We start from the raw sequence: 26699 nt of genomic DNA, 5'->3' as shown, positions 1-26699 counted from the left end.
AAAACGGATCACCGCTAAATCAACAACACAACGGAAGTAATAATAATCCTTGATGTCCTAAGTAGATGACGCAAATTGACAACTTTTGACAGTGTCAAAATTAGTTGATTGGGAGCCAAGTGTCGTCGGTACATATTTTATGATATTATCTGTTTGACTCAACGAACTTTCAAACTGACTTTAAATTATAAAAGGAAATCAAGTTATCTGTTTATCTATCTGTAAAAAATACATTTCTAAATTTCAAATCTTTCAGTAGAGTTGTGAGCCGTATCAATTTTTGTATTGACTCAAATAAGCACAATGTTCTCCACAATGCTATATTTTTTTAAGAAAGGATATTTTAATTCGCACTTCCACACAAAGGGGCATTCTATTTCCTGTCCCAACATTGTTTTTGTTTTTATTCACAATTATCTCATTCGTCCTTAGTGTTTCATTCATCGTGTTTTGTTAATAAAGGGGAAACTCGAAACGTCCACAGTATCTGTCTTCGTCTAATGAATTGAAACTTACAATTCAATACTTATCTTTATTTTTTTCCCTCTCAAGCAGCAACATTTTCAAAGTAGATATTGATTCCGTTCTTATAGATAGATAGAACGAAATTGACGTCACTCATGTCTTTGTTTTTGCCTGTTGTCATCAACGTTTATGAATAATTCTCACTAAACTGTATTAACAAGACTATAAACGTTGAAGGTTACACATAGTTTTGTGTGTTGGTCCGTTATACTTCCGGATGGCAATGTTGTGATCTTCTTAGCCAAGCGCATAATATCTATATGGAGACGGTGACCCTCACGAATGCTTCTTTGAAACTATTTAGGATATGCATAATATTATATTTACAATGAATTTCCCGGTAAACAGGTTTCCCATTTCAGGATTAATACATCCTAGTTGAGTACAAACGCATGTCACGGTGTCAGTTGCAGTTGGCTTATACTAGATAATATTATTATTGTATATATAATATTATGGGCGTGGCTTGCTCAGCGAATGATGTTTATTGATTGATATTATAACAATATTTATATATAGAATTTGTATCATGCTCTCTGCGCATCACAGTGACAAGTACAAGTATGCCAAAAATCTAAACAGCTCTCTCTCTCTCTCTCTCTCTCTCTCTCTCTCTCTCTCTCTTTATCTCTATCTATCTATCTATCTATCTATCTATCTATCTATCTATCTATCTATCTATCTATCTATCTATCTATCTATCTATCTATCTATCTATCTATCTATCTATCTATCTATCTATCTATCTATCTATCTATCTATCTGTCTGTCTCTCTCTCTCTCTCTCTCTCTCTCTCTCTCTCTCTCTCTCTCACACACACACACGCGCAGAGAAAGAAGAAAGAAAGAAAGAAAGAAAGAGAGAGAGAGAGAGAGAGAGAGAGAGAGAGAGAGAGAGAGAGAGAGAGAGGGATACTTTACTTTCAGTTATTACTGAGAAGAAGAAGACGTCGATATCAAATTAGTTTAAAACATTGACAGAGACTTAGATAGGATGATTGGATAGCACGGTGAATTAGTTTATGATCAGATCTATAGGGAATGAGATTAGCGGAAGAGTAGCGTTCCTTGATTGGACGTCACCGGCGGAAAAGTTATTAGAGAGAGAACGTCATGCGTCTCTCGTCCTCGCTATCTTGATGTGGAATGTAATAGTGGTCGGTAAAAAAATAGTAACTGCTTATAAAATAAATGGAACGAAATTGACGTCAATCAGCTCATTGTTATTGTTTTTAGACAGCCATTTCACTGATTTGTTCTCACTAAATTATAACAGGATGTCTCATGTCACCTCCAACTCAGTGGCTCCCAATTTGTATAGATAGTATGCAGATGACGTCACTCAGGCCTTTGTTATTGTTTTTGCCACCCGCGTTTGTGAGTTGTTCTCACTAAACTGTATTAACCAGACTATAAAAGTTCATGGTTAAACAGAGTTTGTGTGTTGGTCCGTTATACTTCCGGATGGCAATGTTGTGAACTCCTTGGCCAAGCGCATTCTATCTATATCGATGTGAAATAAGAACATTTACTCATGTAAAGGATATTATTACATTCAGCTTTCAATGTTCTGACAACCATCCTTGTAGGACAATATTGTTACTATAGTGGAATCCAAATAAATAAAACTTCTGCTTAAAGTCAAAACTTCTTGTTGGTCCCAACATTTATTTTCTTTATCTAAGTAAGTTGCAAGCGCCGTAAAAACTTTTTTAGATCAAAAGAAACCGATCCAATTACCAGTTAACTGCCGGACTCTCTAGAAATACACGTATTAAAAAATTTGGTCAGAAAAATCGTCCCTCAAGTATCGATCGATTTAAATAAATAACCCTTATCATGGTTAAAATTCTCAAACCTGGAATTTTGCGAAGCCCCAGGTCTGAGAGTGTTAAAACAAAAATGAGTGTCCATTTAAATCGATCGATTGTGCGGATATGTGGTCTAGTGGTATGACACTCGCTTTCGGATCGGAAGGTCCTGGGTTCGAGCCTCCCGCTCGTTGCAATGTTGAGTCCTCGGAAAAGGTTCTTTACTCACATTCTCTCACCGTGCTCAGGTGTAAAATGAGTACCTGGCCGTTAACAGTGTTGTCTTTGTCCGAAAAATTGTAATATCGCCTAACATGCGTCATCTCCCGTCCAAGATGTTACATGTTGCTGTTGACCAGGGACCCCTTGCTTTGAGCACATTTAGTGGATATTGCGCTATATAAAGCTCAATTTAATTAAATCTATATCTGAAGGACGAGTTTTCTGGCCAAATTTTTAAATATACGCGTCTTTCAAGTAGATTATGGCGGTTTACTGGTTAATGGGTCTGTTTTTTTTTGGCCTATTTAAAAAAAAATGTTTTACGGCACTTGCAACACATTTAGGTCATATCAATGCCAATAAAAAGGAAGGAAAGTCATTCCAAATTCCAAAGTACTACAGTGAACTGGTTGATTCTCTCCTTACCGATCATTTTCAGTATTTTCCCAAAATGGCAGGCATACCCAGCAGAAAAATTGATTTTTTAAAACTCAAACAATCTCTCTACAAAATAACTTTATGTTCTTATTAACTCACTCAACCCTAACACCGACTATATCCGAAGTTTACCGGAAGTTACTTTTACCCCATGCCTATTTATTTCATTTTTCTGAGACAAAATTATAGGCGTAGTATTAAAGCTATTGTTTTTTAGTTTTGCATGTTAATGGTAGTTGGATAAAACTATCTATGTACATGCTCATTCTTTAATACATTTCTTCCAATTTTGAAAAGTAGCAAACAGCTCTAGGATTGAGTGAGTTAATTAAACAAAGATCATTGCGATGTACAAAATAAATCTAATTAAGAAAAAATGTATATTGTGTCGTAACAAATGTGACGATTTTACTGTTGGTGGTAAGGACAGGGTTAACAACACAAGGGTCTGTGTAATGTTAAGAATGCAATAATATACCCAAAAAAGATAACCGAGTGAAAAATAGTTCCCCATTTATTTTTCATAATTACTTCCCTTAGACGTTGTAACTTGTGATTGACTCGAGTTAAAATATAAAAAGAGTAGATAAGAGTGGCGGATCCTGGTGAGATTTGTTTATTCGAAAAACATCCCTTGACTGCCGATTGTCCGGTGTCTGGTGTCTGGTGTCAACATCATCATCAACATCATCATCATCATCATCATCATCATCATCATCATCATCATCATCATCATCATCATCATCATCATCATCATCATCATCGTCGTCGTCGTCACCATCATCATCATCATCATCATCATCATCATCATCATCATCATCATCATCATCATCATCATCATCATCGTCGTCGTCGCCATCATCATCATCATCATCATCATCATCATCATCATCATCATCATCATCATCATCATTGTGGTTTTATTTATTCTCAAATGTGATTAAGTTTATGTGATATATATATATATATATATATATATATATATATATATATATATATATATATATATATATATATATATATATATATATATATTCCTTGCACTCATCGATAAACACTTCCCGAAGAACCACCGTCTGCACAAAATAATCATCAGAAACAACGTCAAGATAAGCTACATCTGTGCACAAAACATGAAACAGATCATCACCAACCACAACAGACAAATCATAACCGAACCCAACAACACCAATACAAATAAAGACAACTGTAACTGCAGAAAGAAAGACAATTGCCCTCTTAAAGGAAACTGCCAAAAAAGCGCCATAGTCTACAAAGCCACCATAACCACTGATAACACCGCAGCACAATACATCGGCAGCACAGAACCCCCATTCAAAACACGATACAACAATCACAAAGCCTCCATAACACATGAAAGCAAATCAAAAAGCACCAAATTAGCAATGCACTATTGGGAACAAATAAACAGTAATAAAACACCAACAATAACCTGGGAGGTCGTCAGGCAAAGCAGCCCCTACTGATGCGGTGCTAGAAAATGCAATTTATGCCTGACAGAGAAACTGGAAATATTATTACACAACTACAGAAACAATAGCACCTTAAACAAAAGATCAGAACTAATGACAATGTGCATTCACTCTAACAAATTCAAGCTCAAAACGCAAAAGGCCAAATAACCCTCCCCCCTTCCCCCCCCCCTCCCGACCCCATTATACCCCTCCTCCCCCCCCCTCTCTCTATATATATATTTTTTTTTTTATGACCACACACACACACACACACACACACACACACACACACACACATATATATATATATATATATATATATATATATATATATATATATATAAATATATATATATCGTATCAACACACAAAACTACATATGTCTGTGTTACTTTGAAGGTGTATAGTCTAATTGATAGGATTTAGTGTGAAATAATCATAAAATGGCTGGCCAAAAGCAATAACCTAAGAGCTGTGTGACATCAATTTCGTTCCTTCTATATACAAGCAGCAACAATATCATCGCAGAATTCACAATGATAATAAAGTGAACTTACCTTATTTTTTGTTGTTTTTTTTTTTGTTCCAGAGCGATGTCACAACCTTAGTGCGCAGTAGAGAACTACCATTACAGTTATATTTGACTTGAGATGGGGCACAATTTGTTTTAACACAGTGACATCTATATGAAGTCCAAGTTTTAACACCATGGGCTAATACTATGGTCCAGTTCAAAACTTACGACCACACTCTTTGGCTTATCTTTAAACTGTTTGATATATTATTTCGTTGTTATTTGACATGATGGCTTATAGATAGTTCGAAGTTGACGTCACTCAGGTTTTTGTTATTGTTTTTTGCCATCCACGTTTAAGACTAATGTTCACTAAACTGTATTAACCTGACTATAAACATTCATGGATACACACAATTATGTGTGTTGGTCCGATATACTTCTGGATGGCAAGCGCATACTATCTACATTTCACATGACTTCACTAATGAGTGGGGATGTGTTCTATTTTACTTTATCACGTCCTCGAGTTTCTGTTCAATTGCAAACTTTGCTCGAATGGCCCACATAGTTTAATTTCGGAAAGGTTAACAGTTTGAGATATATAGATTGAATGAAGGTGATGTCACTCCGGTCTTTGTTATTGTTTTTTTTTTGCCATCCACATTTATGAGTAATTTTCACAAAACTGTATGAACCAGACTATAAAAGTTCATGATTACACATAGTTTTGTCTGTTGGTCCGTTATACTTCCGGGTGGCAATGTTGTAAGCTTCTTAGCCAAGCGCATACTATCGATATTTCAGAAGTCCTCACTAATGGGGATGTGTTCTATTTTACCTTTCCATGTCCTCAAGTTTCTGGTCATAATATTGCAAAATTTGCTCGAAATGGCCCACATAGTGAAAAGTCTAAGGTGTTTACAGTTTGAGATATATCCAACGTCACAATTGGTCATTTTGCTCGGCATGACTCATGGGTATGTTTACAACATTCATAAATAAAGAAGCGTGTTTACACTTATTGAGAATAGTCCAATCGTTGTACAGCAACAAATTACGTGATCGGTGACTATGTTGACGAAAACATGAATATAGATCGCCCCTATTATTTTTTGCTCATTGTAGAAACAACTGGTTCAAATGTCAGCTTATTAACGATCGAATTTATAACAATCACGGACGCTTCCTTGCAACATAAAATAGTAGATTTACCGTATCCTTTTAAACTCACTCAACCCTAACACCGACTATATCCGTAGTTTACCCGGGTTACTTTTACCCCATGCCTATTTATTACATTTTTCTGAGACAAATTATAGACATGATATCACAGCTATTGTTTTTAGTTTTTACATGTTAATGGTTGTTGAATAAAACTATCGATGTACATGCACATTTTTAATACATTTTTTCCAATTTTGAAAAGTAGTAAAAATCTCTAGGATTGAGTGAGTTAAACAATGTGTTTCAAATCGTTTAGCGGCGTATCAACTCACTAACATATTATGTTAACTCACTCAATCCGAGAGACTATTGCTACTTTTCAAAATTGGAAAAAAAAATGAGCATGTACATAGATATTTTTATTCAATTTTCATTAACATACAAAAACTAAAATCATTAACTTTGATACTACGTCTACAATTTGTCTCAGAAAAATGTAATAAATCGGCATGGGGTAAAGGTAACCCAGGTAAACTACGGATATAGTCGGTGTTAGGGTTGAGTGAATACGATTCAATAGTCTGATGTCACGCCGCCTGGCAACGGCGGCCATCTTGGTTCTAAACAAAGAAAATCATTACTTTTTATTTTTCATGCTGGCTAGAACTTTTCATATGTCTTGTGATCAGAATGTGTAAAAGTCAAAATATGATCAAATGTATGTATTTTTCTTCTTCTGGATACGCTTTATACTCGCCGGAGAAATATTTCATACGGGCGTCCGCCATTGTTCCGATAGTTTAGAGCCAGTGTTACTAAGTTACCATGAGTCATTAGGAAGGAAGTGACGTTATGACTGTTGAAGAGTATTAATCAAGAGATTTACGGGCGCATTGAGAGAGATCACATCAAAAAGGTGAACTGCAGAGCGTAGTACATATTTTATTCGCATTTCACCCTTTTCCCTTTAAAAAAACAACTACAAGTCACTCATAATATTATGTGAGTAAAACAGGGATGGGGAAGGGCATGCTCGTTTGTCATGTGTGAAACTTGAGGCGTAAGGGTCGAGAATGTGAGCCATCTATATTCACGTTTTCGTCCAACCAAGTCATCAATCACATAATTTGTTGCTGTCCAATGATTGGGTATTTCCTTAAAAATGTAAACACGCTGCTTTGTTTATGAAAGTTGTAAACATACCCATGCGTCAAGCTGAATCAAATGACCAATCGTGATGTTAGGCTGTGAACATTTTTCACTAGGTGGGTCATTTTGAGCACATTTTAAAATGTGACCCAATGACCCGAGCCCATGGAAAGTTAATATAGCAAAAACAATAACAAAGACCTGAGTGACTTCATCTTCATACTATCTATAGATAGTATGCGCTTGTCTATGAAGCTCATAACATTGCCATCCGGAAGTATAACGGACCAATACACAAAACTATGTGTAACCTTGAACGTTTATAGTCTGGTTAACATAGTTTAGTGAGAATTACTCATAAAGGGGGATGGCAAAAGGCAATTACAAAGACCTGTGTGACGTCAACTTCTTACCATCTATAGTCTTGTTTATACAGCTTAGTGAGAATTATTCATAAAAGTGGATGAAAAAAAACAACAACAAAACAATAACAACTTCATTCTATCTATAAATAGTATGCGCTTGGCTAAGAAACTCACAACATTGCCATCCAGAAATTTAACAATCCAACACAAAGAACTCTGTGTAACCATGAATTTTATAGTCTGGATAATACAGTTAAGTGAGAATTACTCATAAACGTGGATGGCAAAAAACAATAACAAAAACACGAGTGATGTCAACTTCATTCTATCTACGTTGTATTAATCAGACTATAGAGAGTATGCCGATGACGTCACACATATACGATCCAGGGTTACTTCCCTTGAAGTGAGACCACTGTAACTTCCGATCGCGTTGTTAACATTGGGAACGTCAACTGATCATGATGATGATGATGACAATTGATCACATCGTCCACCAATGTCCAGTAATTAAACTTGAAGGTGGATATGAAACAGTCCTTAGGGCGGACTTACGGTGTCAGGCCATAACTTTACGAAGGCCACGCTGATATTGACCAAAAATGACGTCAAAATGCCAGTCTTTTGCCACAAAAGAAAACAAATCGTGAGTTGTATTCAATAGTTCAACCAATGAAATAACTTGTTTCCATGAGCTCTACTAACAACAACTCACTAGGCGGTGCAAAAACCAAGTTATGCCGTCAAACTGCCAGTCCTTTTGGATTTCAGCATCAGGCTATAACATAAGGATGGCTACGGTATCAGGCCATAACTTTACGAAGGCCACGGCCTGACACTGAAATCCAAAAGGACTGGCAGTTTGACGTGAGTTGTCGTTAGTAGTGCTCACGGAAACAAGTGGTCCCATTGGTTGAACTATTGAATACAACTCACGATTTGTTTTCTTTTGTGGCAAAAGACTGGCATTTTGACGTCATTTTTTGGTCAGTATCAGGCCATAACTTTACGAAGGCCACGGTGTTAGGCTATAACCTTACGATGGCTACGGTCAGGCGATATATTATATTATGTTAACGATGGCTACGGTGGAGCTAATGAGTGTTTGACAAACACAATGAAGCTGACGTCACTCGGCTCTTTCTTATTGTTTTTTTTTTTTTTGCCATCCGCGTTTATGTTATTGTCACTAAATCTATTAACCAGACTATAAACGTCTAAGGTAAACATATTTTTGTGTGTTGGTCCGTTATACTTTCGGTTGGCAATGTTGTTTCTTCGCCAAGCGCACACTATCTATAGACACTTATATAACCGCGGCTCTCGGACATTCTTCATAATGTAAACAATGGCAGCGATTGGTAAACATAGTAAACGACACTGGTTTTGCTATCGATGTTATGTATCTAAGTAAACTAACCACTGTTCTACCTACAAACATAATATATTGTGTGTAAACTTAAACAATTATAACATGATCGAGAAAATAGTGTGATAACTCGTCTCCTATTTGGCGGTATATAAACAAGCAACAACCAGGGAGAGGTCGATTTCATTCACGTTATTGTTGATAAACAACCAAATAATATGTTTGTCCGACTACGTGTGAAGGTGTGTCGCAAATTCCATGTTTTGATTCGTCAAAAATATACTGGTAAATTACCTTTTTTTAACTTAAAATTCAGTTCTAGATAACCACACCTCTCGGACAGTCGTCATACTGTAAACAATGGCAATGTTAGGTAAGCATAACAAATTACACAGGTTTTACTATCGATGATGCGTGTCTAAGTAAAATACCCACTGTTCTACCGCTTTATCAATGGAACCAACATATAAAACAATGTGTACACTTAAACATCGCCAAATGAGTGATTAGTTATCACATAATTTGCATATTCTAAACATCTAGTTCAAACTTAGTTTTCTGTGCTGGTTCTATAGATAGAATGAGGTTGACGTCACTCTTGTCTTTGTTATTGTGTTTTGCCATCCGCGTTTATGAGTAATTCTCACTAAACTGTATTAACCAGACTATTAACGTTTAAGGTTACAAATAGTTTTGTGTGTTAGTTATACTTCCGGATGGCAATGTTGTGAACTTCTTAGACAAGCGCATTCTATCAATTGATTTATTAAGTTTATCCAAAAACTCGTAACATCCGCCAGTCTGATGTGGATAGAACGAAGTTGGCGTAACTCAAGTATTAGTTCTTTTTTTTGCCATCCATGTTTGTAAGTAATTGGATTCAATAGTCTGATGTCACGTCGCCCAGCAACGGCGGCCATCGTGGTTCTAAACAAAGAAAATATGTACTTTTTATTTTTCATGCTGGCGAGAACTTTTCATATGGCTTGTAATCAGAATGTGTAAAAGTCAAAACATGATCAGATTTATAATGTTTTTTTCTCCTCTGGATACGCTTTTATGCTCGTCGGATAAATTTTGCATAAGGGCGTCCGCCATTAGTCCGATAGTTTAGAGCCAGATACTCAGTTACCATGCGTCATTACGAGGGAAGTGACGTCATGACTGTTGAAGTGCATTCTCACTAAAATGTGTCAATTAAACTATAAACGTTTAAAGTTACACATAGTTTTGTGGGTTGGTCCGTTATATTTCCGGATGGCAATGCTGTGAGTTTCCTAGCCAAGCCCACAGTATAAATAACGTATCAAGATACAAAACTCGTGAAACTGGAACGTGAGAACTACTCATAAAAAACAGCTGGCTAAAAAAATAACAACGAGGTGAGTGACGTCACTCCGTTCTATCTATTGACCAAGCGGTAGAATAGATACATACCATCAATAGTAAAATTGTGCGGCTATGTGGTCTTGTGGTATGACACTCGCTTTTGGATCGGAAGTGTCCTGGATTCGAACCTCGCGCTCCGCGCATAGTTGAGTCCTTGGAAAAGGCTCTTTACTCACATTCTCTCACCGTACTCAGGTGTAAAACCTATGTAGTTCGCTATGTTTACCAATCATTGTCAGTGTTTACATTATGACGACGATTGTCCGAGAGGCGTGGCTATGTTCCTTTCCACTTGGTGCCTATTTCTTAGCGACCTTGACAGAACAAAATTTGAGCTCAAACAGCAAGTGTGTAATAAAAATAAAATAGGACTAAATCACCTTTATAGGGTTATAAACAGAAGATTTTTAGTACCGTCGAGTGGAAATCTTAAATGTAATCATTGATAAAGATTTTATTCTTTTATTACACCCCTTCTCATCCAAAACCGACGTGTACTTTTTTTGCAGGTTTGATAAGTCATATTCAAAGTGCACACTGTTGTAACACAATATTTTGCGTAGGTTTGATAATATTTTCTTTCGACATATACATATATGCAGGTCTGACATCCGAACCCACTTATGGGCCTAATTTAACATTGTTGTAATAGATAAAATTTTGCGTCGTTTTTGTTGTTGAGATTTTCATTACAACAACAATGAGCCCATAAGGAATTGGGTTATCATACCTGCAAATAATTGCACGTTGTTTTCATTATAATAATGAGCCAATAATAGTTTGGGTTATCAGACTTGTGAATACGTACACGTCGCCCAAATGGGCATGATCTATATTCTCTTTCCATGTGCTCGAGGTCATTGGTCACATTGCAAAGCGTGCTCAAAATGACCCACATAGTGAAAAGTGTTCACAGATTTTGAACTATCTTACATTACGATTGGTCATTTTGTTCAGCTTGACACACGGGAATGTTTACATATTTCATAAACAAAGCAGTGTGTTTACATTTGTTAAGAAATATCCAATCGTTGGACCTCATCAAATCATGTGATTGATGACTTGGTTTGATGAAAACAAATATAGATCGCTCCCATTTTTATGGTCTCACTGCTATAATGGAAATAGTCTCAAACCAACGCAACAGATTTTCCATTAGGGCTGACCCACACCGGAGATTGACTCCGACAACCCGGCATAGCCGTCCTCTGTCGTCTTCCGGATACAGACATCGGGAACGGACATATTACTAAGAATAAAGAGAAGAACCGCTAGACCTACCCATACCAAGCACCCGACGTCCTTTGTCGTTTGTTTTTGGTTGTTTTTTTTTTCGAGCTTGGTATGGGGTAGGTCTAGCGGCTCTTCTCTTTATTCTTAGTAATTTGTGGATATTGTGCTATTTACAAGCTCATGTTAGTTTGTTGATTTAAAAAAAAAAGATAATATGTGACCCTAGTCCTCGAAGCGGTATTAAGTCGGGATTTGGAAAACGAAGAAAACCGGTTTTAAAACGGGAATGGTCAAAATTATCAAATTTCAGTTTTTGGTTGTTTCAGAAACTACAATCATTTTTCTACATCGAAACGTAATAATTCAACATAGATATTGAGGATAAGTTATATAAATTTAAAGTTTAAAAAAGCAACTATCAATAACACATCCAAAACGAGAGTTGACTTTTTCTCAGAGAGCAACCATTTCCAAAACTTAGTATTATTAAGTCTTTTCCTCCACCAAAATCATGTAAGATACCACAACAAAAGGGCGTTTTTTATCTATCTCAGAGAAAGCATGACTATTTCCCCAATTTCATGGTTTAACCAATAATGAACTTTAAAAACTGTAAACAAGTCTAGGTTTTTCCCTGACAACTTTACAAATGAATGATTCTGATTGGTCAACGCTCATTACATGCGCCTGTTGGCCATTAAAATGCCCGGGCAATTTGTCACGACGTCAGCATGCGTGCATTACATATGTGTGTGTTTGTGCATTTTGATACATACCACGTGCTATTATTTATTTGTCTAGCTGCCTTTTGTTTCTTTGACACATACAAACACACACAAACACACACACACACACACACACACAAACAGTTATACAGTCAGGCTTCAATCTTTACTCTATTTCCCTCCCACCCTCTTAATGCACAAGCAGTCTGTCTCTCTCTCCTACCCCTCTCGCTCCTCCACTTCTCTCTCTCTCCTCTCTCTCTCTCTCTCTCTCTCTCTTCTTTCTTTCTTTCTCACTCTCTCACGTGTGTGTGTGTGTGTGTGTGTGTGTGTGTGTGTGTGTGTGTGTTTTACTCTCTCATTCTTTCTATTCCTCTCTCATCCTGTTTCTTGATATTTCTTTCCCTGCCCACCCGGCTTCACATAGTTTCAAAACTGTACTTTGAGATTAATAGTGCGGCTATGTGGTCTGTGCGGCTATGTGGTCTTGCGGTATGACACTCGCTTTCGGATCGGAAGGTCCTGGGTTCGAGCCTCGCGCTCGGCGCATAGTTGAGTCCTTGGAAAAGGCTCTTCACTCACATTCTCTCATCGTACTCAGGTGTAAAATGAGTACCTTGCCGTTAACAGCGTTGTCTTTGTCCGAAAAATTGTAATATCGCCTAACAGATCGCCTAACAGGCGTCATGTCGCGTCCTACATGTTAAATGTTGCTGTTGACTAGGGACCCCTTGTAAAGCGCTTTGATCACATTTTAGTGGCTAATGCGCTATATAAAGCTCAATTTTTTATTTTTTTTTAATAGTAGGGGGAATTAGGTCCAAAAAACCCCTTAAATTGTGCAAATCAGGGTTGAAAGCATGAAAATTCCTTATGTTGTATAATATGAAAAATCCTATAATTTATCATATAGAACCACTCTGAGAGATCAGTTTTAGTTGAGACACAAGGTTTTTAAGATAAGAAAATTTTGAAATGGACGACAAAAAATCTTTCAATTTTATTGTGTAAACATTCGACCCAAGATTGTTTTACGTCATCTCCCCTCCTCTTGATTTCTTTTCTTTCCAAAAATACTGCTATAATCATTTTACGTGAGTTAAAACCTATTTCGGTCAAACTTGATGACATTAAAGAGTCTGCATACTACTTAAATTATATAAGAACGCTGTAATTACAACAAACACGAAGAAAATATTCGTGAAATTGCGCTCACTGGATTAAATTTCATGTTGACCTTCCTGTACTTGCCAATAATAGCTAATCACAAATACTTTTACCACAAACTATAGCCTCATTAGTTTTTAAAGTTCATGTTGCTCTACTTATCACTAGATGCACTTTCAGCACTCTCTCTCTCTCTCTCTCTCTCTCTCTCTCTCTCTCTCAAACACACACACACATACACACAAACACACATACACACACACTACAACCACCACCACCACCACATCATCACTACCACTACTACTTCAATCACCACCACCACATCACCATCACTACCATTACTACTACAACAACCATCACTACATCATCACTACTACTACTACAACCACCCACACCACATCATCGCTACTACTACAACCACCCACACCACATCATCGCTACTACTACAACCACTGCACTACACAACTACAACCACCACCACCACCACATCATCAAACCACCACCACCACCACCACTACTATACTACTACTACTACTACTACTACTACTACTACTACTACTACTACTACTACTACTACTACTACTACAACCACCACCAACACAACATCATCCTCACTACCATTAGGATTTGGAGCTTTACTTCATATGAAATAAGGACACTTTGGGGCTGTATTTGGCAATGTGTTTATATATCATAATATAGTTCTAATCAGTTATCTATTTAGATCTATACAATATTTAAACACGATACCAAATACCATCCAAATCCCCTTTTTTGTGTGCGGAAATTCCTCTTCGGCATAGAAATTCCTCCGAGCGGTGCTTGAAATTCCTGTGAGTCAAATTGAAAATTGACGTCTCTGCAAAATTTACTATTCTCGTCAAATTTCCAATGCCCGTCCGTATCTAAGGAGTTCTCTTTGGCCATTGATTTGACTGTAGGTGAAAATGGTGCCTCACATCATAGTCGATTTTATCAAAACTTGGTTTTTACTCTCTCCCTACTTCAAACGGTCATATTTCGGCAATGAAGAATCAGAATTTTATACAATTGGTATCAGATTTTAAAGCATAAAATAAGCTATGAATGGGTACCAAAAACACAAAATTGAAAAATCCGACTTAATACCGTTTCGAGGCGGAGGGTCACATATGGTATGTCCCTTCCTACATGTTAAATGTTGCTGTTGACCAGGGACCCTTGTAAAGCGCGTTGAGCACGTTTAATGGATATTGCGCTATATAAAGGCTCAATTATTATTATTATCATTATTATTATTATTATTATTATTATTATTATTATTATTATTATTATTATTATTTTATATGTGATCCAATGTGTAAATTTGGCATCGTGTGAGAATGAACAATTAAAAAAAAACCCAACAAAGTCTAAGGCCAGTTGTCCTTCAGAGCCATTTGACCCTGGGTGCTGGAGTTTATCCTGGTTTCTAACAGCGTGAATTGGACAATAGAAATTGCTTGACACCTTTGTATTCAAAGGACGCTACTTTATCGTGAAGCACCCTCCGCTAGATCTCAACGATCCAGCTTCCCACTCAGGGCTGTGTGGATAGAGAGTGGAAGGGGTCAGAAAATAGTCTCGACTTTGCCGGGATTGATCACGGTCCTTTTGCGGGAAAAGCGAGTCTTCTACCCACTGAACTATCGCCCGGCCCCCTCCCAATATGTTGTGCGGCTATGTGGTCTTGTGGTTTGACACTCGCTTTTGGATTGGAAGGTCCTGGTTTCGAGCTCACTCGACGCATAGTTGAGTCTTTTGAAAATGCTCTTTACTCACATTCTCTCTCCGTACTCAGATGTAAAATGAGTACCTGGTCGCTAACAGCGTTGTCTCTGTCCGAAAACTTTGTAATATCGCCTAAGAGGCGTCATGTCTCGTTCTACATGTTAAGTGTTGCTGTTGGCTTGGGACTCTTTGTAAAGCGCATTGAGCACGTTTAGTGTATATTGCGCTATATAAAAGATCAAGTTTTAATGAAGCTCATGTTTTAATATCTAATATAACGCCATAAAATTAATCAAATCCAACATTATTCGACATATCGATGCTAATTCTATTGAATTTGATCAAAATAATCACGTTTTAAGTTTTTTTAAAGTTGAAGGAAAAAGACAGATTCTCCATAATAAATACTCTCATTTTTACTCTTTTTATATATACATTATAAACTTAAAATTCAATTTTAATTATAGGGCTCGATCCGACATAATACTGTTTAGAGACGAGTGGTCACATAAGGTAAAAAAAAACAAAAACAAGTTGTTTTTTGACTGACCTTTTGACTAAATAAATAATCTGTTTTGTCAAAAGATATAACACCTGCCCATCGGCTCTACAGGTTTTTTTGACAGTCAGTAAGTATACTATAGGGAATGAGATTAGCGGAAGAGTAGCGTCCCTTGATTGGACGTCACCTTACAGAGAGAACGTCAATTTGGTTTTGAAGTGTCTCAAGCCGCTTTCACCGGGAGCGAGGACGAGAGACGCATGCGCACAATCAACATGACGTTCTCTCTCTAATAACTTTTCCGCCGGTGACGTCACAGACTATGGGTGACGTCCAATCAAGGGACGCTACTCTTCCGCTAAACTCATTCCCTATTTAGAGCTCTCTTGCATTGAAGTTGTAGTTTATGGGACTATGCTTCCTTTCCTCCTCTCCAATTGTAGGGCTGAGCCAAAGACACTCGTATCACCATCATCATCATCATCCTCATGACCAGATCCACCACTCTTAACTTTACCACCAACATCTCTATCACCATCAACACCATCTCCCCACATATCCTTCATCGGCTTTCCTTTCGTCTCCGGGAAAAAGCAGAGCGCTACAGTACACACTGTGCAAAGGACAGCCATAGCCAGGTAGCAAATATAGAATGTGCTCGGATCGCTGGGGATAAAGTAAGGCGCAAATATACCACCTAGAGATGACGTAAACCAAGCGTATCCTCCAACCGTGCTACGAACGACTGTTGGGTAAAGCTCTAACATGGACGTAGAGAGCACAATCCAACCTATATACAAAAACAGTTTACTTACGTTCACAAAAACTACCGTACTAATCTCTTTTATAGCTCCTGTCGCTAAAAGGTCAATCGCTACGATGGCAAATATTGCCGCGGCACAGATGCCAAACGTGGTGATCATAGTTGGTTTTCTGAGAAATCTATTAGCGAAGAAGAAAGCAGTAAAAGTAGCTGGTAAATCGGAGAGGCTGAAAATGATTAAGTTTATGTAGAAATTTCCTGGAAGGGCGGCAACTCCAAACTGGAAAGCGAAATAGATGACGTCAGTGGAGAAACAGACGCACGCAATTATAATGCTGGGTAATCTATATCCTTTTCTGAATAGATGAATGATGGTGTATGACGATTTATTTTCTTTTCTGTTTTTCGCAATCAAAGAGTCAATCGCATCATCTCGAGGTAATGGTGCCTTGTTCAATTTCGCAACTTTGCCTATTAACTTCATGAAATTTTCTCTCTTCCCGTTGATGGAAACCCACCTCAAACTCTCAGGCATCCATAGTAAGATTGGGACAAAAGCGAAAGCAGTCCCCACGGCAGAGATCCATCTTAGAGTTTTCCATTCACTTATAGCCATAGCAAGGAGGGCAAACAGACACGAGACGATGCTCCAAGTGGGTAAGCTTGACATTTTAATTCTCCAGTTGGGAGCAACAAACTCATTCAAGATGATTCCAACCAAAAGTGAGTATGATCCGACGATCCCCATGAAAAATGACACGGCAGCATACATTTGCCACGAAACGGAAAGCGTTGCGATGACGTTGAGTAAAATCAAGATGAATCTCGATATGACGAAGGGAAGTCTTCGACCAAATCTGTCCCCGATGTACCCAACAGTCAAGGTGGAGCACAGATACCCAGCCATTCTGATGGATAACATCGTGGAGAGAATCCACCCCCTGTTGCAAGTCAGACCCCATTCTGTGACGATGGTGGACGCGTCTGGGCTGAACTCTACCTGCTGACACGAGTCAAATGCTTTACAAGAATGAATTCCGTATTCTGTATAAACCTTGTCGTCTTCTGACGCCCTGAAAAGAGAAAGAAATATGTCACTCCTCGATTCAAAACGGTATCATATAGAATGAACCGTATTCTGAAACTTGACTTCTAAATTATGAAATTTTATTTGAATTCATCCGCCTTAGTGAAAAGTATGAGTGTCACTCAACAAAGTACCAAACCATTTTGTTACATTTTATACACTTATACTTTGATATCGTGAAATATATAGACAATATCATTATGCCCTTCCGCCACGACATCATAAGAAATTGTCGGCCAGGCATTCCACGAACGAATATAGATAATTCATCAAACAAGATGTCTGATGTCAACAGGAATCACCCATGTTGTCCAAGTGAGGAAATTGGGGGTTAATAATCTTGCCCAAGGAAAAAAACGAGTGCCTGAAGCGGGGCCCCACCATATATATATTATATATATATATATAATATATATATATATATATATATATATATATATATAATTGAAGCAATTTAGAGCGACAGTATTAATTAGTCGTTTTGCGGAAATTTTACTGCCGAAAGATATACATTTTTAATAGTGTTCGTAGCAAGCACGATCTTGGAGGAGAAGAAGTAGAAGAAAGGCAAAGAAGAGGAGGAGAAGCAGAAAGATAGAGAAGAAAGAGAAGAAGAAGAAGAAGAAGAAGAAGAAGAAGAAGAAGAAGAAGAAGAAGAAGAAGAAGAAGAAGAGGAGGAGGAAAGGGGAGGAGGAGGAGGAGGAGAGGAGGAGGAGAAAAAGAAGAAGAAAAAGAAGAAGAAGGAAAAAGGGGAAAGAGAAGAAGAGGATTATATAATATATAAAAAATATATATATATATATATATATATATATATATATATATATATATATATATATATATATATATATATATATATATATTACCCTTCAGTTAGGTTCGTCCTGTTAAAAATCCCAATATCATTGATGGCGGACTCTGTTGTATTATTTCCAACTGCTGTTGACAGGGACGAGGTTATGTTGTCCAAGCATTTCCAGCCGGGGTTGTAGATTCCGAATGTGTCAACAAAAAATCCCAAATAGTGAGGGATTGCTGACACGGTGATTACAACAACTAGAAGGGTCTGAAATTTTCCACAACCTCCAAGGTCACTCAGCAATGAGTCTGTGTTAAGTTTAACTGTGAAATACATTGTAAAGTGTGTTATAAAGTAATTAATATTGCAATACAAACACATGTGCATAAGTAACTTTACATTTCTATACTGTAAATAACTATTGTTAACTTTGTGTTTAAGTCAAAATTTTTTATATCACGCGAAAGAGTATTTTAGTTACAGTGAATGACATAATGAGTCGGATGGTGAAAAGGTTTGAACTGAGATATTGCCAACTTTAGTTAGAAGGTCAATTTTTAAAAAATGAGTTCTTGTCATAAATTATTAAATCAACCCTTTTGTACATCTTCGGAAAATATCAAAGCTTAATTTCACTTCTAAATATTTTTTACAGCTAGTCAAGTTGAAAAAGTATGAAATTTGAGAACAGTTGCTGGATACCTTTCACATACATCTGACCATAACTTCATGAAATATCACCCGATTTACTTCAAATAACGATAAAAATGCTCTGGGGAGCATATTCTGTAAGAAAATGAAAAATAATTCAAATCCAAAATTTTCATCTTCCGACTGATCATGTCATGCACTGACACTGAAGGAAATGAAGAAAGTTTCTTGATATCTAATAAATTAGAATTTCCCATTTGTGACGGTATTATGTCGTGATGAGCTAAGTGCTGGAATTTGAATGCATAGCCACTGTAATGAAACTTGGGGTTGATTACAGTTCCATATGATGGGGAATAAATACTATTTCTTGAGGCTATGTGGTCTAGTGGTATATCACCCTCGCTTTCGAATCGGAAGGTCCTAGATTCGAGCCTCGCTCGGCACAAAGTTGAGTCCTTGGAAAAGGCTCTTTACTCACTTTCTCTCACCGTACATAGGTGTAAAATGAGTGCCTAGCCGTTAGCAGCGTTGTCTCTGTCCGAAAAAATTGTAACATCGCCTAATAAGCGTTATGTCCCATCCTACATATTAAGTGTTGCTGTTGACCAGGGACCCCTTGTAAAGCGCTTTGAGCACGTTTAGTAGATATTGCGCTATATAAAAAAGCTCAAAGCTCAAAGCTGAATATTTCTTGCATTACAAAAAACAAACAAACAAACAAACAAACTCGAAGGTCTATTTTACACCATTTTAACTCTAATATTATATCAATGATTCACCTTTATTTTTCTAAATTTTTATTTCAGTAATATAAACATGAGAACAAAGTTAATCTCAATCCATTTTTTTCCCCGGTAGGCTTAGAAAAAAACTTTACTTTCTAACATTAGATTATCATTCCTTTAATAGCCTTCGTGGGAGACACAACACCATCCAAAAATCAGTGCTAGAGGGAAAAATAGCTTGCAGAAAGGCATGGGGCAAACCAAAGAAGTCCTGGATAGGAAATATGGAGGCAACAACTGGCAAAAAGAAAATCGACTGCTCGGTAATGTCCCCTGAGCGTGAAAATGGCGTTCCATGACATTCAATCTCTGTAGGGAGACGGACCTCCGGTAAGGTAAGCCTTCTTGTTGAATTCATTTCAAATTAGTGAATATTTTTCTTTCAATCTTCGTTACGTAGCTACTTATTATAAAAGCTGATTGATTTAATCTTCATTAACCCTCTTTACCAGCCATTTTCAAGATTTTCCCCCAAACTTCACACCCAACTGACACAAAATATATTTTTTTATCACTCAGACATAACAGCAGTAAAAGTCTTGCAATACATAATGTCTTTAGCAAAACATGCTCTACAACACACTGTTCATTTTCTTTTAATTTTGTGATGTCCAAAGAAGTTTGAATAGGAAAAATGTTGGTTGTATCGTAACGAATGTGACGATTTTCCTATAGTTGGTAAGGAGAGAGTTAAGCATTTCTCTCAAGAACGTATATATTGACGGCTGTCAGATTCTACTCCCTTATTATTATCTATATTTTCGAGACTTCGCGGAGCACTTCACTAATTCTGATTCCCGCCATCAAGACTCCATCCAGAGCTTCCTTTGTTATCATCACCGTTGAAATACTGTCAAGAATTTATCAAGCCCGGGCCGATCAGAAGAAAAAACTGCAACAACTCTCAGACTGGAAGTGGAACACCACAAGCCCGTACGCACACATTATCTAACATTATCATTATCTCATCAACATCGCATTAGATAAGTAATATCATCTTATTCTCATTTGTAATTGTGATCACCATTCATTTATAAGAAAATCTCATTTCATTCAATTTCATCTTTCTATTCATATCATCTTAAACGACTCGTCATTTGTTCTGTTAAAAAAAATTAACTAGTATATTCTTGGGCCCCTTATTTATCAGATCTTTATTTTATAAATTAATGTAGCGGAGTTAGCTCTTGAGCGCTCATCAGACCATGACATATAAATTCACAAAAAAAAAAAGAAGTTGATCTTTTATATAGAGCAATATCCACTAAACTCAAGGCTGTGTCCAACGTGTACTTATTTGTTCTTTCTTAACACTTTGGATACAATTCTTACTATCGGCTGATACTTCTTGTAAATTTCTCGTATTGGAAACGCAGTACAACTGTGTATTGGTGGTAAGACAGTCAGACCGAAACTTCTGATGATTTTAGACAGAGGGCCAACGTACAGAACAAAAAGAACGTGTCCAAGTACTGAACCCTGGGGAACCCCACAATCAAGAATGATGGTCCGAGATTCATTTATCAATATTCAAGACAGGTGAAGAGAGAGAATGTTCAATGTCTGTAATGACATGATTTATTGTGTGGCTATGGTTGATTGTAGGACCGCTTACGAGTTGAATAGAATTGTTTGATTCAATAAGCTCCCGGAATACTTTGGATTCATTTTTTCCCCCGAAATAATCAATGTTAAAATCACCCATAAAAATATTATGCTTTTTGTTTAGGGATTGAATAGACATAAATTCTCCAAACTATGATATAAAAAATCAATTGTTGATATTTTGTTTTGTTGGCTTGGTGGTGGGCGGTAGATACAGTGAAACCACTTTTTAAAATTATTTTCATGAATAGCAAATCTAGCGTACTCAAAACTTCTAAAATCATCATGGTGGAATGATATCTTATCAAAGAGTGACAAGTTGTAAATAATTGCAATTTCACCTCCTTTTCTCCCAATGCCTGGAAATGATTTAATACAAAAGCATTCGGGTGTAATTGTTTTCAAAAGTGGGTCATCATATGAATGATTAAGCCATGTTTCCAAGATATAGTATGTAGTAATAGTAATTTTGTGATCTTCAATAATGTCGATTATATCTTGAGTTTCATAACTGCACGATCTAACATTTAGTAATCCAATTTTTAAACTGGAATGATCATAACTTGCAGGTTGTTGTTGTTGTTGTTCGAAACGGTGCTGTTGCTCGAGTTGTTGTCATGGTGGTCGTTAATTTCATACTCACTGTCACGAACGGTGTTGACATTTGACAAGGAATGGTGAGCAGTATTTTATTGGAGTGGTTTGGATGGGGGACGAGTGTTGATAAAATGAATCGAGGATCGAGGTCGTAGGGGGAGCGGGCGTGGGGTTGGCCGATGGCCAATGACGGTGGTAATAATAGGGCGTTGGTTTCGTCTACCCCCCTCTGAGTCTGTTTATAAAATATATATTAGGAAGTGGTTATTCAGTATCAGATACTGAATAGTGCTTTGCCACTATTCAGTATCCATAAGGAACTCTTTTATTATAGAGAGAGTGAAAAGTGCGACAATCTCAGTTGAATGTAAATAAACTGCTGACCGACTACCAGATTGAACTCGTGCAGTTACTGACAGCCCGATTCAAAGTTGTAGAAATATTTTGATCGTTATTTTTAAACTTCTGCTATTGTGCAATTAACATAGTTCAAAATATCAAAAGAAGAGTGGCATTCAAATACATTTTTTAATGTCTAAATAGACATGATTAAATGTCACTAAAAGTTCAGTGACACCATGGCTTGGTGGATAAGCTAAATAGACTGACTTAAGTCACTAAGGTTCAGTGACTACCATGGTTGGGATAACTTTTGATCTTATTATTCAGATTCAAATCGGTGTTAACTTTTATTTTTCCAATATTTTGTTTTAATCATTTTATTTGCTTGTAATATATTTTAATGTTTATATAATACTATTATTATTACTATTATTATTATTATTATTATTATTATTATTATTATTATTATTATTATTATTATTATTATATTATTATTATTATTATTATTATTATTATTATTATTATTATTATATTATTATTGTTATTATTATTATTATTATATTATTATTATTATTATTATTATTATTATTATTTCTACTTACTATTATTATTATTGTTGTGGTTGTAATCGTCATCATCATCATTATTATGATTATGATTATTAAATCAAGTAGTAGGAGTTATTTAATCAGTTATCGATTTATTACGAATATCTTTTATGTGTTATAATCTCGTTGTTGTTTTTCATTGATGTGCTCTTCTATTGTTCATTACTTTTTAAAATCTTGCTTTTTTCTGTTTGTCACATTTGTTGTTGTTGTTGTTCTTGTTGTTGTTTTTGTTTGTTTGTTTGTTTTGTCATCTAAGACAATCCCGATTCATTATAAATATGTGGCCAGACTTTCTGCCATTTTTCATTGAACGATGTACTTCCGTGAATTAATTGCAGTATTATATTAAAATTTACGTGATAATAATAATAATAATAATAATAATAATAATAATAGTAATAATAATAATAATAATAATAATAATAATAATAATAATAATAATAATAATAATAGACGTCTAATAATAATAATAATAATAATAATGATAATAATAATAATAATAATAATAATAATAATAATAATAATAATAATAATAATAATAATAATAATTTAAACAGATACTGAATATTAGACTACAATTGACATCTATTTACTGAATACACGTGGTATTTTTAGGGGTGTTTCTTTTTTTACGAAACCTGAAACCTGCCGAAACACGCCGAAACCTGACAAAGTTAGGGGAAGCAGGCAGCAGTGGGGAGTGAACCTGGGACTCAGGGAAGTGTAAACCATTGGGGAGTGAACCTGGGACTGGGTTTCGTAACAAAAAAGCAATTACTTTTTTACGAAACCCAACAATATCCAACAAAGTTATGGAAAGAAAGTAGGCAACAGTGGGGGAGTGAACTTGAGACTCAGGGAAGTGTACACTATTGGGGAATAAACCTAAGTCTATGGTTTTTCGGTGGGTTTTGGCGGGTTTCGTAAAAAAGTAATTGCTTCATTCTCGTCTGGTACCCAACTCCCATAGTACCAGGTTCATTTCCACTGATATCCTCTTCTCACAGTCCCAGGTTCACTCTCAACCAGTGTGCACTTCCCTGAGTCCCGGTTCATTGCCCAATGGTGCCCACTTCCCATAACTTTTGATAATTTCGGTAGGTTTCGAAATAAAGTACATTCTGAGCTCACTGTCCACTGGTATCAGCCTCTCGCAGTCCCAGGTTCAATCCTCATCTGTGTCCAAATCCCAGATTCACTCCCCACTGCTGCCTGCTTCCCATAACGTTGTCGGGTTTTGGCGGGTTTCGTAAAACAGTAATTCCCCCTCCCCCTTGGTATTGTCTTTTTACAATATCCAGAGTCCCAGGTTCACTCTCCACAAGTGTACACTTCCCTGAATCTCAGGTTTACCCCCCACTGTTGCCTACTTAAATAACTTTGTCGGATATTGCCAGGTTTCGTCGGGTTTCGTAAAAAAGTCATTGCTTTTATATGAAACTCGCTGAAACCCGCCGAAAACCAGAGTCTCAGGTTCACTCCCCACATGTGTATACTTCCATGAAACTCAGGTTCACCCCCCACTATTGCCTACTTCAATAACTTTGTCGGATATTGCCAGGTTTCGTCGGGTTTCATAAAAAAGTAATTGCTTATATATGAAACTCGCTGAAATTCGCCTAAACCCAGAGTCTCAGGTTCACTCTCTACTGGTGTACACTTCCCTGAGTCTCAGGTTCAGTCCCCATTATTTGCTTACTTTCCATAACTTTGCCCCAATTTGTTGGCATTTGGCGCATTTCGTAAACAAAAAGTAATTGCTTTTTTAAAATAACAAAATCCGCCGAAACCCAGTCCCAGGTTCACTCCCCACTGGTGTACACTTCCCCGAATCTCAGGTTCACTCCCCATTGTTGCCTACTACCCATAACTTTTTTGGATATTGCAAGGTTTCGTCGGGTTTTGTAAAAAAGTAATTGATTTTATATGAAACTAGCTGAAGCTCGCCGAAAACCATAGTCTCAGGTTCACTCCCCACTGGTGTACACTTCACTGAGTCCCAGGTTCACTCCCCACGCGTTGCCTACTTTCCACTTCTTTGCCGCATATTGTCGGTTTCGTACAAAAGTAATCCCCCCCCCCCCCCAATTTGTTATTGCTTTTTTATAAAACCCAGAGTCCCAGGTTCACTCCCCACTGGTGTACACTTCCCTGAATCTCAGGTTCACCCTCTCCTCCCCCCCCCCCCCCCCCTCAGCCTCTACACACACACACACACACACACACACACGCTGCTGCCTACGTCCCATAACTTTGTCGGATATTGCCAGGTGTCGTCCGGCTTTTTATTACGAAACCCGCTGAAACCCAGTCCCAGGTTCACTCCCCACTGTTGTACACTTCTCTGAGTCCGAGATTCACTCCCACAGCTGCCCTCTTCCCATAACTTTGTCGGGTTTCGGAAAAAAAACACCGTATTATAGATAGTTCGAAGATGACGTCACTCGGGTCTTTGTTATTGTTCTTTGCCATCCGAGTTTATGAGTAATGCTCACTGAACTGTATTAACCCGACTATAAACGTTCATGGATACACACAGTTTTGTGTGTTGGTCCGTTATACTTCCGGATGGCAATGTTATGAGCTTCTTAGCCAAGCGCATACTATCTATATTGCAAAACCACTATTCAGTATCAGATACTGAATAGTACAAAACCACTATTCAGTATCAGATACTGAATAGTGCTAGCCTATATATTATAAATAGATCTATGAACAATGTAGTTGTTAAAAGTTGTAAAATAAAGCACAGCGAATACAGTTTCCAATATGGCTGTAAACAAATAGCAGTTTCAAACTATGTTTGACTTTGGAAAATCCATACTTAAATTTTAAAATTTCAGAAAAATCCTCTGTTAGACATCGGTAAAATATATTAAATCTATTATACTATATATATTATATTTATATATTATATTTATATATTAAAATATATAAAACCACAAGACTATCACAAATTAGATGGCATTAAAATCCAGGCGAAATGTCAGATAAAAATCACTCAAAACACGTAAATGTAAGGGCAAAACGAAAACAAACGCCGGTCAGGCGTATTACACGACATTTCTACTACTACTACTACTACTACTACTACTACTACTACTACTACTACTACTACTACTACTACTACTACTACTAATAATACTACTTCTTCTACTACTACTACTATACTACTACTACTACTACTACTACTACTACACTACTACTACTACTACTACTACTACTACTACTACTACTACTACTACTACTACTACTACTACTACTACTACTACTACTACTACTACTACTACTACTACTACTACTACTACTACTACTACTACTACTACTCTACTACTACTACTACTACTACTACTACTACTACTACTACTACTACTACTACTACTACTACTACTACTACTACTACTATACTTCTACTACTACTGCTAATACTACTGCTATTACTACTGCTATTACTATACTACTACTATACTACTATTACTATCTACTACTACTACTACTACTACTATTACTATACTACTACTATACTACTACTACTACTATCTACTACTACTACTACTATTACTACTACTACTACTACTACTACTACTACTACTACTATACTACTACTATTACTATTACTATTACTATTACTACTACTACTACTATTACTATACTAC

The 26699-nt window shown here is 36.7% G+C and overlaps 2 protein-coding genes across 6 annotated transcripts in view; one reads left to right on the top strand and one right to left on the bottom strand.

Annotated features, from left to right (window-relative positions):
* LOC144957737 (solute carrier family 22 member 4-like) overlaps positions 1-26699 on the bottom strand; it is a 47124-nt gene that overhangs the window by 18276 nt on the left and 2149 nt on the right. Inside the window, exons 2-3 of one of the 2 annotated variants that reach the window (XM_078889127.1) lie at positions 18517-18772; positions 16616-17636 (exon numbers count right to left, since the gene is read on the bottom strand). In XM_078889127.1, coding sequence (XP_078745253.1) covers positions 16616-17636; positions 18517-18772 — 1277 coding nt within the window. Of the gene's footprint in view, positions 1-16073; positions 17637-18516; positions 18773-26699 lie in introns of those variants that run through there. The other variant, XM_078889126.1, reaches the window with a different exon arrangement.
* LOC144957739 (solute carrier family 22 member 15-like) overlaps positions 9138-26699 on the top strand; it is a 44138-nt gene continuing 26576 nt past the window's right edge. The window contains exons 1-3 of one of the 4 annotated variants that reach the window (XM_078889130.1): positions 9138-9320; positions 20013-20223; positions 20655-20821. The gene's annotated coding sequence lies outside the window, so the exon portion shown is untranslated. Of the gene's footprint in view, positions 9409-20012; positions 20224-20654; positions 20822-26699 lie in introns of all 4 variants that reach the window. The other 3 variants (XM_078889132.1, XM_078889129.1, XM_078889133.1) reach the window with 3 other exon arrangements.

The sequence above is a fragment of the Berghia stephanieae genome, chromosome 12 (genome assembly GCF_034508935.2).
Source record: "Berghia stephanieae isolate SIO BIC M18660-M18661 chromosome 12, UCSD_Bste_1.3, whole genome shotgun sequence".
Taxonomy (NCBI): Eukaryota; Metazoa; Mollusca; class Gastropoda; order Nudibranchia; family Aeolidiidae; genus Berghia; species Berghia stephanieae.
This window is presented reverse-complemented; position numbering and strand designations above follow the sequence as displayed.